Raw genomic sequence first — 16,991 nt, 5'->3', positions numbered from 1 at the left:
TGAAGAAGATAAAACTTGAAGAAGTTACTGGGAGCTATTATTTTTATTATGACTGCTTTTTAAAAATTTTATCCCTGGATCTGGTAAAATCTAGATCTCTAATATTTTTAAGCCAAGCCATTGGACACTGCAGCTCTTTTCAGTTTTTGCTTGTGCACAATTCATTCTTGGCAGCTAATTAAGCTGAAGAAGCCTGGAATAAAGTTTGAAACAAGGTTAATAAAGTTCTTTGCCTAGGATACAATTTTATTTTTTATTTCACTGACACTGATGTGTACACAGAAAGCAAAGTTGTTTGTAGAAAGCTAATCCTGGCATGTAATATGGCCAGTAATCTTTGATGAAATTTGATTAAAGATTTTTAAATGGCCATATAATAAAAAAAAAATTCATGATGTATCAAAAGCATGATCCATAAAAGAAATATTGATAAACTGGATTTCATCAAACTTAAAAACTTTCTCTCTGTGAAAGACCCTGTTAAGAGGAAAACAAACAAACTATAGACTAAGAAGAAAAATGTTTCCAAACCACTTAACCCATACAAAGGACTCATTTCTAGAATATATAAAGAACAGGGGCACCTGGATGGCTCAGTCAGGTAAGTGTCTGCCTTTGGCTCAGGTCATGATCCCAGGGTCCTGGGATCAAGCTCCCTGGCTAATCTGGCTCCCTGGTCAATGGGGAGCCTGCTTCTCCCTCTTCCTCTGCCTCTGCCTGCTACTCCCCCTGCTTGCACTCACGAGCTCTCTGTCAAATAAATAAATTTAATCTTTTTAAAAAATAGAATATAGAAGAACTCTAAAAACTTAATAGCTAATCCAAATAGAAAATGGGCAAAAGACATGAAGAGACATTTCACCAAAGAAGATATACAGATAGCAAATAAGCACATAAAAGTAGTTCAACATCACCAGCCATTAGGGAAATGCTGATTAAGACCTTGGTGAGTTATCAGGGGTGCCTGGGTGGCTCAGTGGGTTGAAGCCTCTGCCTTTGACTCAGGTCATGGTCCCAGAGTCCTGGGATCGAGCCCCACATCGGGCTCTCTGCTCAGCAGGGAGCCTGCTTTCTCCTCTCTCTCTGCCTGCTTCTCTGCCTACTTGTGATCTTTGACTGTCAAATAAATAAATAAAATCTTAAAAAAAAAAAGACCTTGATGAGATATCAATACATGCCATACCTCTGTTCAAATAGTGACAATACAAAAATCTGGCAAGACTATGGAAAAACTTGGTCTATTATACATTACTAATGCAAATGTAATATGGGACAGCCATGCTGGAAAACACTTTGGCAGTTTCTCTAAAAATGAACATACACAGACCTGGCAATAGCTCAGGACAATGATCCTAGAGAAATGAAAATTTACAATCACACAAAAATCTGTAAACAAATGTTCATATTAGATTTATTTATAATTGCTAAAAACTAGAAACAACCAAAATGTTCTTCAGTAGTGAATGGTTTGCACAAACCTAAGTATATCCATACAAGGGACTATAAAGGACCAACTATTGACACACGCAGCAACTGGGATGGACCTCAAAAGCACTATGTTGTGTAACAAAAGCCCATCTCAAAACCTCACATATTGTATGTAACACTCTTGACATGGCAAAATGATGGAAATGGAGAAGAGATTAGCGGTTGGCAGAGATTGGAAATGGTGGGGATGCGAGGAGTGGGTGTGACCATAAAGGGGTGGCAGGAGGGAGATCTTTGTGGTGATGGAAGAGTTCTGTACCATGATTGTGGTGGCGAGTTACATGGATCTACATATGATAAAATGACACAGAACTGTGCACATATGTACCACTGTCAATTTTCTTCATATTGTGCTATAGTTATATTAAGATATAACCATGGTGAGAAACTGGGATAAGGGTACATGGCACCTCTACTATCTTGACAATTTCTGTGAATGTGTAATTATTTTAAAATTTAAAATAAGAGAAATCATTGGCTGTCTTGTTATTATTATTCATTTCATTTCATTATTACTGAAAATAATTTTTCTGTTTAGAGGAATGGAACATTAAAAATGACCCGTTCCGGGGGCGCCTGGGTGGCTCAGTGGGTTAAGCCACTGCCTTCGGCTCAGGTCATGATCTCAGGGTCCTGGGATCGAGTCCCACATCGGGCTCTCTGCTCAGCAAGAAGCCTGCCTCCCTCTCTCTCTCTCTCTGCCTGCCTCTCCGTCTACTTGTGATCTCTCTGTGTCAAATAAATAAATAAAATCTTAAAAAAAAAAAAAAATGACCCGTTCCAGTCATCAAATAATCTAGGTACCTAACAGAAATGAAAGCATGTGGCTACCAGAGGACACATACAGGCATGTTCACAGCAGCTGCAGTCATAAGAGTCCCAAACCAGAAATAACTGAAATGCCTATCGTCTGGGAAGTGAATAAATTGTGGCATATTCATACAGGGGGTACAAAAAGGAGGAGGAGGAGATAGCAGAGGAGGAGGAGCAGCAATTTCAACTTGCTCTACATATGTATTAAAGCTCCAGTTATATTTTCGATAATGAGGCCTTATTTATTCATTCATTCATTTATTTACTGCTGAACTAGCATGATCTTTAAAAAGATTATTTGTTTATTTATTTGAAAGAGAGGCAGGCGGCACCTGGGTGGCTCAGTGGTTTAAAGCCTCTGCCTTCAGCTCAGGTCATGCTCCCATGGTCCTGGGATCGAGCCCCGCATCGGGCTCTCTGCTTAACAGGGAGCCTGCTTCCCTTCCTCTCTCTCTGCCTGCCTCACTGCCTACTTGTGATCTCTGTCTGTCAAATAAATAAATATCATCTTTAAAAAAAAGAAAAAGAAAAAGAGGCAGAGAACATGCAAGCAGGGAGAGGGGCAGGCGGAAAGGAAGAATCCTCAAGCAGACTCCATGCTAAGCCCAACAACAGGGCTCAATCCCAGGACCCTGAGATAATGACCTGAACTGAAATCAAGAGTCAGACACTTGATTGACTGAGACACCCAGTGCCCCAATGGGGCCTGATTTAGCATCGTTGGTCAAAATTTAATCCTCATCCTTCACTCTCATAAAGAATTAAAACTATGTGTGATGCTCTGTATGGAAGAATTGGCAATATGACATTAAAAATATTAAAACAATTTGTTTTCAGATGAATTATAACACTGTAGGATACAACTGTTTCTTCAAAAGCCTAATAATTTATCTACTTAGCAAGTTACACAACTTCTCTATGAAGCTGTGTTGAACAACATTTATCAGGGAGTGGAAAATATATGAATGGTCATTGAAATTCCCTTGCCAGTGTCCCCTTTGTCCCTCCCTGCATCTTCTCCTCCAGCACCCAGTAGGGAGTGTCTGAGTCCTACCAAGGACAGTGGTGAGGTTACACTTTACATAGGCTGTCTTGGTTACTACAAGCTTTAAGACTCAGGAAAAGTAATACCTGTGGAACTCAAGTTACCCATTTGCTAGATGAAAAAAGTGACGAGTCCCTTCTGGCCCTATGCATTGCTACTCTGGTTTTCTTCACTGCCCTCCTTCAGCAGTTCCCTAAGCCCTGGAACTTTCCATTCCCTCAGTTTGAGCAGTCTAATTTACTGCTAGCTCAGCTGTATCTGTAATTTGTACACACTACTCATTGAAATAGCTTACTTGTCCTCTGGGCCTCTACTAGGAGGATTTAGGGCAGTCCATATGATTAACAACAACTTCATAGCAGAGAGAGAGGAGGTCTGCCTTTGAAACCATATCTTAATCCTCTACATGCCTGGTTTTGCTGCTTCCTTGCACCTGTTGACCTTTGGATTTCTCATCTGCTCAAATTTTGCATGCTGTATAAAATGAACTCTTATATTCCTTCTGAATTGTGCTAGACTTTTAACTCAGGGTTTACATTTACTTTGTTATGTTACTTTGTTACATTATTCTGTTCATGAATCCAGAGTAACATAATATACAACATGCCCAGCTCACATTTGGTGACCTGATAGCCTAAGTAACATTCATTTTTTGTTGTTGTTGTTGTTAAGCCAATCAATCTATTATTTAATCACAGAATCTGGCACAAAGTAGGGGGTTCAGAAATATTTATTTAATTATTGAATGATAATGGCTATGTTTTAAGCATTTCCAGGTAATATTGGAACTTTAAAAATCCCTTCTGAAGATAAAAATTTTAATCAGTTACTCCAAAATTAAGACACCGATAAAGTGGATAATCTGGAGCATTGCATGGGTTACATCATGTGATCATCACTACATTAAGAAACATGAATGAGGGTGCCTGGGTGGCTCAGTGGATTAAAGCTTCTGCTTTCAGCTCAGGTCATGATCCCAGGGTCCTGGGATCGAGCCCCGCATCGGGCTCTCTGCTCAGCAGGGAGCCTGCTTCCTCCTCTCTCTCTGCCTGCCTCTCTGCCTACTTGTGATCTCTGTCTGTCAAATAAATAAATAAAATCTTAAAAAAAAAAAAAAAAGGAAACATGAATGAGGGGCACCTGGGTGGCTCAGTCGTTAAGCATCTGCCTTTGGCTCAGGTCATGATCCCAGGGTCCAGGGATGGAGCCCCGCATCAGGGACCCTGCTTGATAGGAAGCCTGCCTCTCCCTCTCTCACTTTCCCTGCTTATGTTCCCTTTCTCGCTGTGTCTCTTTCTGTCAAATAAACAAATATAATATTTTTTAAAAATTAAAAAAATAAAAGAAATGAGTGAAAAGAGGAGACAAAATCAACATATCATCCTGAGACATATAATAGTAATTCTTGATGTTCACACTTTTATAAGGCATTATTAGAGGCACTGGAAATATAACTGAGAACTTACATATATAATGAAATTTTAAATATGTAAATATGTCCTTGCTCTAAGAGTTGAACTATTCCCAAAGTTAGCAGAAGAAAAGAAATAGCAAAGATCAGAGCAGAAATAAATAACATAGAGACGAGCAAAATGAGAAAAACTGAAACTTTTTTATACCCTTGCTTTAGAGGTAATGCATTTCTCAGTTTGTGAAATTAAAAGCCTCTGCCAAGCTCTTCGTGATACAAATCATCTCAGAAGATCACCCTCAGGTACCTCCCTGAATATCTTCCTTCTTATAAGTACAGGATATTGGATTGAAATGAGGGCATAGACTCGGGGTATCCCAAGACGGGAAAGGCAAAACAAAAAGGACTGATGGAGACAACAAAAAACTGGACTGAAGACCACGGATCTGAAAACTGAGAGTCCCTGTGGTTGTGAGTCAGGAAGTGGACCAAAAGTTAAGGTGATCAGACTCCAAGGACCAAGAGACCAGGCAAGGAAACAGTAAAGAAGAGGGAACCAAGAACGTGTTCTGCACAGGTGGAGAAGACAGCACTAGGGACTGCGAGGAAAACTCAACTCTACCGAAGATTTCCTGTGACAGGAACTTCCCACCAACTGTAAGTCTGAGGTGAATATCTAAAATTCAGTAACAGAATCACACTTGGTACTTCCATTCTAATTGGGAGACAAGCACAGAACACTAGAGCACAGGACTTCCACAAACTCCATACCTGCATGAATGGACATGAGCAATGTGGTAGACTACGAGTTTTCTACCATTATCCTCCCATAGAATCAATATTGATAGTTGCCCACGAATGAGAGTACCTTTGTGGGAGTCTAGGAATGCCATGGGGAAGGCACACCACAAGAGCCAAAAATCCAATAATAGACACATTGAAGGAGTAAGAACAGCTTCATTTTTATCCATGTCACCTCTCCCCCTAGGTGGCAAAATTAGTGCCAAGAAAGATGTCCCTCAGTCCATGATTTCTCTCAAGGGAAAAAGTGAAAGCATGTAAGCAAGCATTGGACTTCTTCCAAAAGGCCCTGCTTCTTTCTCAGCCCACCCAAAACACTGAGGTGCATGGCTGAAGGGTAGGAAGAGGCAGGGAACACAACAACCAGGGCCTGGAATTCATCAAGGGATATGCATCCTCCTAACTGCCACATGAACTCCATCAGAAAGCCCGCTTGTAAGCCACTGGCGACATCTTGCCTGCTGACACACCCTATGAACACCCCTGTTACTCCATGGCACACCCCCTGTGGCAGCTCCCTTCATGTGTTCCACTAGACAATGAACGTGAGCCTTTGCAGATGGCAAGCCAGCATACACAGAAAGCCAGTCCAACTCTGTGAGACTGAGAGAAAGTACCTGAATTTAAGCATTTTGGGGTACCATACTAGGGAAAACAAATGGAAGACTCACAGCATCTGGCCTGGCTTTTCAGGATTGAGAGAAGGCACACAATCTTAAAAATCCTCTCCCTGAAAATAAAGAAGAAGAAGTGAGGAGCAGGGACAACTGTAAAAAGGTCTGAGAAGGCCTCAGAATCCCTAGCTAGGCTGACTGATGAAGGTATTTCTCTCCTGAAGCAATCCAGTAAAGACTGGAGGAGGTAACTGCTTCTTCAAATGTGAAGAGAGCAATACAAGACTTCAAGGAACACAAAAAAATCAGGAAAATATGATGCTACCAAAGGGACACAATAATTTTCCAGTAACCAATCCTAAAGGATTCAAAACAATTGTTCTAAAAAAGCTCTGTGGGAGATGCCCAGGAGGCTCAGTTGGTTAAGCATCTGCCCCTGGCTCAGGTCATGATCCCAGGGTTCTGGGATCAAGCCCCGTGCTAGGCTCCCTGCTTAGCAGGGAGCCTGCTTCTCCCTCTACCTCTGCCTGCTGCTCACACTGCTTGTGCTCTCTCTCTCTCTGTCAAATGAATGAATGAATGAATAAATAAATAAATAAAATCTTAAAAAAAAAAAAAGAAGCCCAGTGAGCTACAAGAGAACATAAGACAAACAAAAATCAGGAAAATAATACATGAACTAAGTGAGAGTTTCAACAGAGAGATAGAAATCATAAAGAAGAGCCAAACAGAAATTCTGGAGCTAAAGAATACAATGCGTGAAATGAAAAATGCAAGAGAGGGTATCACCACCAGATTTGATCAAATAGAATAAAAAATCTAAGAATCAAAGATAGGAAATTTGAAAGTATCCACAATGGCTGAACAGAAAAAAAAAAAAAAAAAAAAAAAAACAAGATCCAACTATATGCTGCTTGCAAGACATTCACTTCAGCTTTAAGGACATATAAAGCCTGAAAAGTGAAGGAATGGAAAAAGTCCATGCAAATAGAAACCAAATGAAAAGGGGTGGCTAAACTTAAATTAGACAAAACAGATTTTAACTCAAAAGCTATTTTAAAAAAAAGACAAAGTAGGTCCGTATGCAATTATAAAGGATCAATTCATCAAAAGAATATAACTATATATATATATATATATATATATATATATATATATATCTAACACCTAAATATATTAGGCAAATATTAACGGAGTTGAAGGGAGAAATTGCAGCAATGCAGTAATAGCAGGGGATTTCAATACTCCACTTTGAACAGGAAATAGATCATCCAGAAAGAAAATCAATAAGGAAACACAGAACTTGAAGTACACTTTAGATCAAGTGGAACTCACAGACATATACAGAACATTTTATCCACCAGCAGCAGAATACACATTCTTCTCAAGCACCTGTGGAGCATTCTTTAAGATATATTATATGCTAGGTCACAAAAAATGTCTTAACAAATTAAAGAAGATTAAAATCTTATCAAGTATCTTTTCTGACCACAATGGTATGTAACTAGAAATTAATAACAGAAGAAAGCTGGAAAACTAACAAATAATGTGGAAACTAAAAAACACACTTCTGAACAACCAGTGGGCCAAAGAAGAAATCAAAAGGGAAATCAGAAAATATCTTGAAACAAATGAAAATGGAAACACGACATACCACACTTACAGGATGCAGCAAAAGCTGTTTTAATAGGGAATTTTATAGCAATAAACACCTATATTAAGAAAAAATAAAAACCTCAAGTGAACAACTAACTTTACTTCAAGGAACTAGAAAAAGGACAAACTATTCCCAAAGTTAGCAGAAGAAAGGAAATAGCAAAGATCAGAGCAGAAATAAATAAAATAGAGACTAGCAAAATGATAGAAAAAAATCAATGAAAGTAAGAACTCGTTTCTGGAAAAAATTAAGAAAATTGACAAACCTTTAGCTGGACTAAGAAAAAAGAGAGAAGACTCAAATAAATAAAATCAGAAATGAAGGAGGAGACATTACAACTGACACTTCAAAAACATAAAGGATCATAGAAGACTACTATGAATAATTACAAGCCAACAAATTAAATAGCCTGGGAGAAATGGATAGATTCCTAGACATATATAACCTATCAAGACTGAATCATGGGGCACCTGGGTGGCTCAGTGGGTTAAGCCTCTGCCTTCAGCTGAGGTCATGGTCTCAGGGTTCTGGGATCAAGCCCCACACTGGGTTCTCTGCCTAGCAGGGAGTCTGCTTCCCCCCCACAATCTCTCTCTGCCTGCCTCTCTGCCTACTTGTGATCTCTCTCTCAAATAAATATTTTTTTTAAAAAGACTGAGTCATGAAGAAATACAAAATTTGAAAAGACCAATAATGAGTCAGGAGATTGAATCACTAATCAAAAAATCTCCCAATAAAGAAAATCCCAGGACTATGGTGGCTTCATTGGTGAATTCTGCCAAAAATTTAAAGATTAATTAATGCCAATCCCTCTCAAAAGCTTCCAAAAACTGAAGAAGAGAAAACACTTCTAAATGCATTTTATGAGGCCAGCACTATCCTGCTACCAAAGCCAGAAACGGACATACAAGAAAAGGAAATTACAGGCCAATATCCCTGATGAACACTGATACAAAAATTCTCAACAAAATACTAGTAAACCAAATTTAACAGCATTTTAAAAGGATCATACGCCAAGATCAAATGGAATTTATCCCTGGGATGCAAGGATGGTTCAATATACACATATCAATCAACGTGATACACATTAACAAAATGAAGGATAAAAATTGTAAGATCATGGCTATAGAGGCAGAAAAAACATCTGACAAAATTTAACATAGTTCCATGATAAAAACTCTCAACAAACTAGGTACAGAAGGAATGTGGCTCAACACAGGGCCATATATGAGAAGCTCGCAACTCACATCATTCTCAGAGGTAGAAAGTTGAAGGCTCTTCCTCAGAAATCAGGAACAAGATATGGGTGTCTTGCCTCTTTTATTCAGTATAGAGCTGGAGATCTTAGCTAGAGCAATTAGCCAAGAAAAGGAAGTAGGAAGCATCTAAAATGGAAAAGAAGCAAAACTGTCTGCACATGAAAGATCTTATATATAGAAAACCCTAAAAACTCCACCAAAAAAATAGTTAGAACTAATCAATAAATTCAGTAAATCTGCAGGATATGAAAACATACGGAAATCAGTTGCATTTCTATACACAAAAAATGAACTATCTGAAAGAGAAATTAAGAAAACAATCCCATTTGGAAGAGCATCAGAAACAATAATATATTTAGGAAAATACTTAATCAAGGACGTGAAAGATTAATGCACTGAAAACTGATGAAAGAAACTGAAGACACAAATAAATGGAAAGGAATCTTTTGTTCTTGGATTGAAAGAATCAATATTGTTGTTTTTTTAATATTTTATTCATTTATTTGAGAGATCACAAGTAGGAAGAGAGGCAGGCAGGTGGCAGGGGTGGAGGTCGGGGGAGCAGGCTCCCTGCTGAGCAGAGAGCCCAATGCAGGACTTGATCCCAGGACCCTGAGATCATGACCTGAGCTGAAGGTAGAGGCTTAATCCACTGAGCCACCCAGGCACCCCAAGAATCAATATTGGGTTTTTATTTTTTTATTTTTTTAAGGTTTTATTTATTTATTTGACAGAGAGAGAAATCACAAGTAGGCAGAGAGGCAGGCAGAGAGAGAGGCGAAGGAAGCAGGCTCCCCGCTGAGCAGAGCGCCAGATGCGGGCCATCCCAGGACCCTGAGATCATAACCCAAGTTGAAGGCAGTGGCTCAACCCACTGAGCCACTCAGGAGCCCCAAGAATCAATATTGTTAAAATGTCCATACTATGCAGTGATCTATACAGTTAGTGCAATATCCACCAAAATTCCAATGAAATTGGAATTCCAATGGAATTTTTCACAGAAATAGAAAAAACAATCCTAAAATTCAGATGGAACCACAAAAGAGCCAAAGCAGTCTTGGTTTAAGAAAAAGGAAGAAGAACAATGCTCGAAGCATCACACACTTGATTTCAAACTATATTCCAAAGTTATAGTAATTAAAACAATATAGTACTGCATAAAAATAAGATATATAGATCAATGAAACAGAATAGAGGGCCCAGAAATAAATCCAAACATACATAGTCAACCAATCTCTTACCAGGAGGCAAAGAACACAAAATGGGGAATAATCTCTTCAAGAAGTAGTATTGGGGAAACTGGATATCCACATGAAAAAGAATGAAATTGGAGTACTATATATACCACTCATAAAAGTTTACTCAAAACAGATTAAACACTTAAACATAAAAGCAGAAACTGTAAAACACATAGACAAAAACAGGGAAAAATCTCTTTGACATTGGTCTTCACATTATTTTTTGGATATGACACCAAAAGGAAAGGCAACAAAAGCAAAAATAAACAAGTAGGCCCCCATCAAATTAAAAAGTTCTGCACAGCAAAGGAATCAATCAACAACATGGAAAAGGTAATCATGGGATAACTTAACAGATAACTATGTATCTGTTAAGGGGTTAATATACAAATATATAAGGAACTCATACAACTCAGTAGCCCCAAAAAATAGGATTAAAAAATGAACAAAGGACCTGAATAGACATTTTCCCAGGAAAGACATACAAATGGCCAAAAAGCATGTGAAAAAGCACTCGACGTCCCTAATCACCAGGGAAATGCAAATCAATAACACGGTGAGATATTAACTCACACCTGCTAGGATGGCTATTATCAAAAAGACAAGAGATGACAATTGTTGGCCAGGATGTAGAGAAAAGGAAACTTTTGTATGCCGTTGGTGGGAATTTTAGTTGGTACAGCTATTATGAGAAACAGAATGGAGATTCCTAAAAAAACTAAATATAGAACTACCATATGATCCTACAATCCCACATCTGAGCATAGAGCCAAAGGAAATGGAATCAGTATCTTGTTATCCGCAATCTCATGTTCGTTCCAGCATTATTCACAATAGTCAAGATATGGAAACATTCTAAGTACCTAGTGTTATGTGAATGGATAAAGAAAATGTGTGATACATATACCATGCATATACACACATCTATGTACACATATATGTGTGTGAAATGGAATATTAGTCAATACAAAAAAGAAGGAAATCCTGCCACTTGAGACAACATGGATGAACCTAGAAGACATTATACTAAGTGGGTTAAGACAGAGAAACACTGTACTCTCACTTAAAAAAAAAAAAAAAGGTTGAATACATGGAGACAGAGAGTAGAATGGTGGTTCCCAGGGACGAGGGGTAGGAAAAATGAGATGTTGGTCAAAGGACACAAATTTTCAGTTATAAGATGAATAAATAAGTTATGGGGATCTAACATAGAATATGGTGACTATAGACAATAACACTATATTACATATTTAAAATTTGTTAACACAGTAGGTCTGAAGCATTCTCACTACAAAACAACAGCAAACCAATTGTGTAAGACTGATGGTTCACAGACCTGTACCCTTGAAGCAAATAATACATTATATGTTAATTAAAAAAAAACAAACTCCAGTAACTGAAAAGCCAGGCAGGTGACATAAATGTGCAAAGTCAGTTGGAGGCACACTGTGATTAAAACAAAACAAAACAAGGGTGCCTGGGTGGCTCAGTGTGTTAAGCCTCTGCCTTCAGCTTGGGTCATGATCTCAGGGTCCTGGGATCAAGGCCCACGTCGGGCTCTCTGCTCAGCGGGGAGCTTGCTTCCCCTCTCTTTCTGCCTGCCTCTCTGCCTACTATGATCTCTCTGTGTCAAATAAATAAATAAATAATCTTTAAAAAACAAACAAAACAAAACCAGCAAACCTTCAGTGCCTGCATTATCCAATGATGTGCATAATTACTAAGACTTAGAGGCACAACTACTGGGAATACCATCTCAAGGCCATACTTTCCTATAAATTAGTATTCCTAAATCATTTTTTCATACATCAACTTCAATTCTGTGTGCTTTTCCTGATATCATTACCTGAATTGCTGGTCTAGTTTTTCAGCCACAAGATCTTGTCTCTCTTTTTCTTTCTTCTCTTTCAATAATCTGGTTTTATCTCTCATTCTATCTTTTTTCTCCTTAATTGTTTCTTCTTTCAACTGCATTTCAGTTAAATACCCACTTTCTTCTGATGCTAAAAGTTCACGTAGCCTGAAAATAATTACAAAAAAATTAAAACTGTTATGCCACATGGACCATTTTACTGTTTTTTATTTACTTTTATTTATTTAATTAGCACGTTTATTTTTTAAAAAGATTTTATTTATTTGAGAGAGAGTGCGAGCACATGTGCATGGGCGTGGTGGAGGGAGTGCAAAGGGAGAAGCAGACTTTCTACTGAGTGGGGAGCCGGACCCAGTTGGGGTGGTGTGGAACGCAGGCTCAATCCCAGGATGCTTAGATCATGACCTGAGCTAAAGGCAGACACTTAACTGACTGAGGTATCCAGGTGCCCCCAAAGAACATGTTTAATCATAAATTTTGCAAGGAAAAAAAAATCACTGCAGTCTTCTATAAAATAAGACTAGTCCTCATTTAAAGCAACAGAAACTGATGTGCCATATTTTATTTGATTTCATACAAATTAGAGAATGTACATCTTCAGCAAAAGAATATGAACAGATTTTAACTAAAGTAACAAAATATTAAACAATATATTCTTTAGCTTTCTATCAAATGTGGGTTATCACAAGTGAAAATACAAACAAACAGTAGCTACTGATTTGGTAAGGGTATGAATATCTTGGTTATGATCCTTAATATAAAAATTCACTTGATTTTTGGTCAATCTCACATCAGGATCTTGGGAATGTTTTATAGTCTGAAGCACCAGTTTGTGAACCTTACTTATTTCGTCTTTCCTCAGTGTTGATGATGAAACCTTGCATGGCATCCTTGATTCTTGCTTTCACAAGATTGTCCACAAACTTGTGATCATTGTGCTGGTCCCACTCAACTTTCAAGCGATCTCTCTCCTTTGACTTAATAGAAGCCAAAATAGCATGATGTTTCTGATGGCTGCGTTGGATTCTTTCCAGGTGTTGCTCGGCCCCGTGAACTTTGGGAGGCTTGGCTCTCTGAAAACAAATAATTATCACTTACAATCGATCCAAAATCGATTGCATATTTTCAAGTAATCATAACCTCTACCAATACTAAATAACATTGGTTGTATCAAAGTAATACAACTGCAGATAGCTTAAGTGCCTGAGGTTTAACATGTTTGATTCTTTGAGCCTATACTTAAGATGTCATCAAATCAGTCACAAATATTTAAGTGCCATTTAAGTAAAAGTGCATGGAATTATAAAATTTGAGCAGGACTCTAGTGATTATTTAGTCAAACTCAGAAACAGTAAGTGATTTGTCCAAGGTGCTTCCAATAGTCAGGGCGAAACTGTATAGAACAAAAATTAGAGGTCTTCTAATTCCTGACCTTCATCTTGCCCCCACATTGCTTCTCAGGGGTAGAAAACACAGTTACCATCAAAATACTTTCAACTAGAAGAGGCTACTCTCTCTAAGTATATAGGATACATATAATGAGCTGTGACAATTTAAAAAAACCCTATACTGAGAAGGAAGGGAGGGGGGTTGAAAGGGAAAAAAGGGAAAGGAAAAAGGAGAAAAAACTGATAGTAATGTTTTCTTCTTATTTTTCTTGTGCCCAATTTAATGCAAGGGCAGTACTCCTGACATTTTGGGGTAATTTGAATTTCTAAATTTTTTTATACAAACTTCCACTAAAAAGTTGGAAACACACAATTTTCAATACATATTAACACATTTAATAAAATCATGTGAACAGTCTTTCTCATTTCTGTATCTTAGCATTGAAGAATAATGCCTTACCACTGTTGGTTCTCAGTGTGAAGGAAAGAAAGAGGGGAAGGGGGTAGAGAGGAAAGGAGGGAAGAAGGAAACATTTCTGGGTAGGCTTGACGCAATTTCTACTCCTCCTGGGGCCATCATGAAATCCACGGTCTCGAGCTTTGTATTTCAGCCAATTTTATCAAGTCAACCTTAGGTGAATAGGGAGACTCCAGGATGCTGATTTACAAGTAATAAAATTCTTAACTCATATGGCAGAAAGTCAATCTGATAATTTACACTTCTAACATTATACTAACATCACTGACAGGATTACCAAAATACTAGTGTTAAGTCTTGGTAAAGTAGTCTCCTAGGAAAAGAAAATCAACATTTGCAGATAGCTTGATGAAAAGATTCAAGGTACACATACAGGTACTTTGAATTTTAGTTGAACAAGACAGGGCTGAGGTGGGTTGGAGACAGATGATGTCGAGGGTTATATGGTAGGTAGATAATCCATATCATAACCATTTAGAGCCTAGAGCCACTTAATTAATAAACTACTATTCTCTAATATGTATGGCATTTTGTGAATGATAATGAAGTGGAAAAGGGTCAACACTACACCTTGTTCAGGGTACACACAGGAATTCAGGTTCCCAGTAGACGTATGGGCTGAGAACCAAACACCAAGGTCATCAAGAATCAACTGTCTTGAGTTGTCAGAGCAGGAACCTGGTTCTGAGGTACATTTTGACTGAAAAGGTGAATGAGGGTAAAGGGTAGTGAGAAACACCCTGAGCAGTAGCCAGGGGTCAGGAGCCCCTTCAAAGCTTGGGGCATACTGTACAGGACTCTGCGATCAGGAAAGAACAAGAGTCTGGAGGAGTAAAATATGAACTGGAGTTCTCTAATAACAAGGTGATACCAATCCATGCACAGTTTCAGTATTAGTCAAAATTCACACTGACATGAATATAATGTAAAACAGATCCATACTTTTAACATTTTCTAGTAGCTGCATTGTAGAAAGTAAAAAGAAACAGGAAGTTAATTTTAATAATGTTTTATTTAACCAATATATTCAAAATATTGTCATTTCAACATGTGACTCTAGGCACATTTTAAGTGCTCAAAAGCCATGTATGGCTAGTGGCTACCATATTGGACACTGCAACTCTAAACCATGCTAAAGGCAGGAAAACATGGGATTTAATCACTACCTTGTGTTTCCAAGGTCACTGAAGGGTCTGTCACTGTAACATGTTAAATTACAGTTTCTAATGATCGAGTTTACAGTTTATACGTCTTAAAGAACAATGTTTTACGGTCTAGGTTTGATTCTGGCCTCTACCCATTACGACTATGTGATTTTAAACAAGGTACTTAATCTCTTTGAATCTCAGTTTTCTTACCTGTCAAAATGAGCAAAATAAATGTGCTCCTAAAAAAACTATTTTAAGAATTAAATAACTGGGTCCCCAAGCAGCACTCACCATGTAACTGTTCCTTTACTTCAGACGTTACATCATTTATTGCTTTCTCCTGGAGAAATGCTTTAGCTTCAAGTCTCATCCCTGGTGGCTTTAATTCTTCCCCCACCGCAAGTGTGATCTCTAACATCCAAACTTCTTATCACACTCTGATTTCTGAGATACACAACACTGACTTTTCCCTTTTCCTCTTTATTCTTCTATAAGCTCAAAGTATTCAATTGGCCTGCTTCTCTGGTTCGGTGGGAATTTTTTTTTTTCATGTTCTTTATTGGTTCCCAACACAAGCAATGGCACAATAGCCCAGTCCCTGAGCTCTGTGTTGGGATACGGAACCCAAAGTAGATCAGTTTCTGTCCCTCATGAAACCCTGAACTCTACAGTCTGTAGAGGCCTCCAATCAAATCCAATCTGGATTTTCAGACCCAGAATCTACAGTCCTTGGACCCAGAAAAGAGGGAGCTGGTCTGTAAGTGGACTGAGAATTGCTATGTGTACTGTGGTGCATAATAAAACCGCATCCTTCATTATTGCTGGTATTTCTGCCATAAAATACCATCACAGACAGTATAGCACATGATTATCTACCATGTTAGCCTTTAATGGTTTTATGCATGAACAAACTATTTCTGCAATTAGAGAATAAGCAACAGGAAGGCAGGGATCAGACTTTTAATGGAAAATAAACCTCTCAGAGTCAGTTTTTACCCCCATATCTCCCGAAGTGCTGTGAACACAGCAGGGGCTCAAATAATATCTCTATAATTGTCTAATTACACAGGAAGGCTTTCTAGCCTATAGAAACTAGCTTGTAGGAACAAAGGTATCTAGGTGCATAAACCAAGTGTCTAGGGTTCTGAGCAAGACCCATCACAAATTCTGCAGCACACAGCGTTCTCCTGGCCTCCTACCACCACCCCAGCCTTAGAGGCAACCAACCACCCTATTGCCAGGCCTGCAGGGACACTTCTGTTACAGCTGAGTTGGCACAGGAAGGGCAGTATAACTGCTCACAACCCCTCACAGGCCAATCCTCCTTCCTCATATGTTTTCCCTGGAATGCAGGACCAGCCCAAGATCATACAGCTGAATCACCAGCAGCCCAGACCCGATATCCTGCGCTGCCCTGCGCTGCCCAGGCCCAGCACCCTTTTTGTGACAGCCATGCCACATCACAAGGGGACAGACTTCTTTGGGAGTCTTGGGAGACTGAAAACTCTCAGTATCCCAAGTGGTGATTCTACAGATAGAGAATCTAAATATAACTGGTGCGAGGTGGGAGTGGGGGGGAGTGGAAGGTGGGGGGGTCGAGGAACAGAATACAGGATCTAAGTGAATGGCCTTATCTTTCCTTCTTTCAAAATTCAACCCACTGCACAAGGCACCTACTCCCCTTGAGAGAGCCACCGCTGGGCCAGGTTGGGCTCGGCTAGGCCCGGAGTGCTGGGAGATGCAGACAGCAGTAGGGTCCCGCACACACATCCCGCGCT

General features: G+C 38.9%; 1 protein-coding gene across 1 annotated transcript in view; it reads right to left on the bottom strand.

The window, feature by feature from the left end:
• The window catches only part of CFAP53 (cilia and flagella associated protein 53), a 44,588-nt gene that overhangs the window by 21,261 nt on the left and 6,336 nt on the right, over nucleotides 1-16,991 (bottom strand). Inside the window, exons 4-5 of the mRNA XM_047696709.1 lie at nucleotides 13,043-13,272; nucleotides 12,173-12,346 (exon numbers count right to left, since the gene is read on the bottom strand). Coding sequence (XP_047552665.1) covers nucleotides 12,173-12,346; nucleotides 13,043-13,272 — 404 coding nt within the window. The remainder of the gene's footprint in view (nucleotides 1-12,172; nucleotides 12,347-13,042; nucleotides 13,273-16,991) is intronic.

The sequence above is a fragment of the Lutra lutra genome, chromosome 12, assembly GCF_902655055.1.
Source record: "Lutra lutra chromosome 12, mLutLut1.2, whole genome shotgun sequence".
Taxonomy (NCBI): domain Eukaryota; kingdom Metazoa; phylum Chordata; class Mammalia; order Carnivora; family Mustelidae; genus Lutra; species Lutra lutra.
The sequence above is the reverse complement of the archived record's forward strand: the minus strand, read 5'-3'. Positions and strand labels throughout refer to the sequence as shown.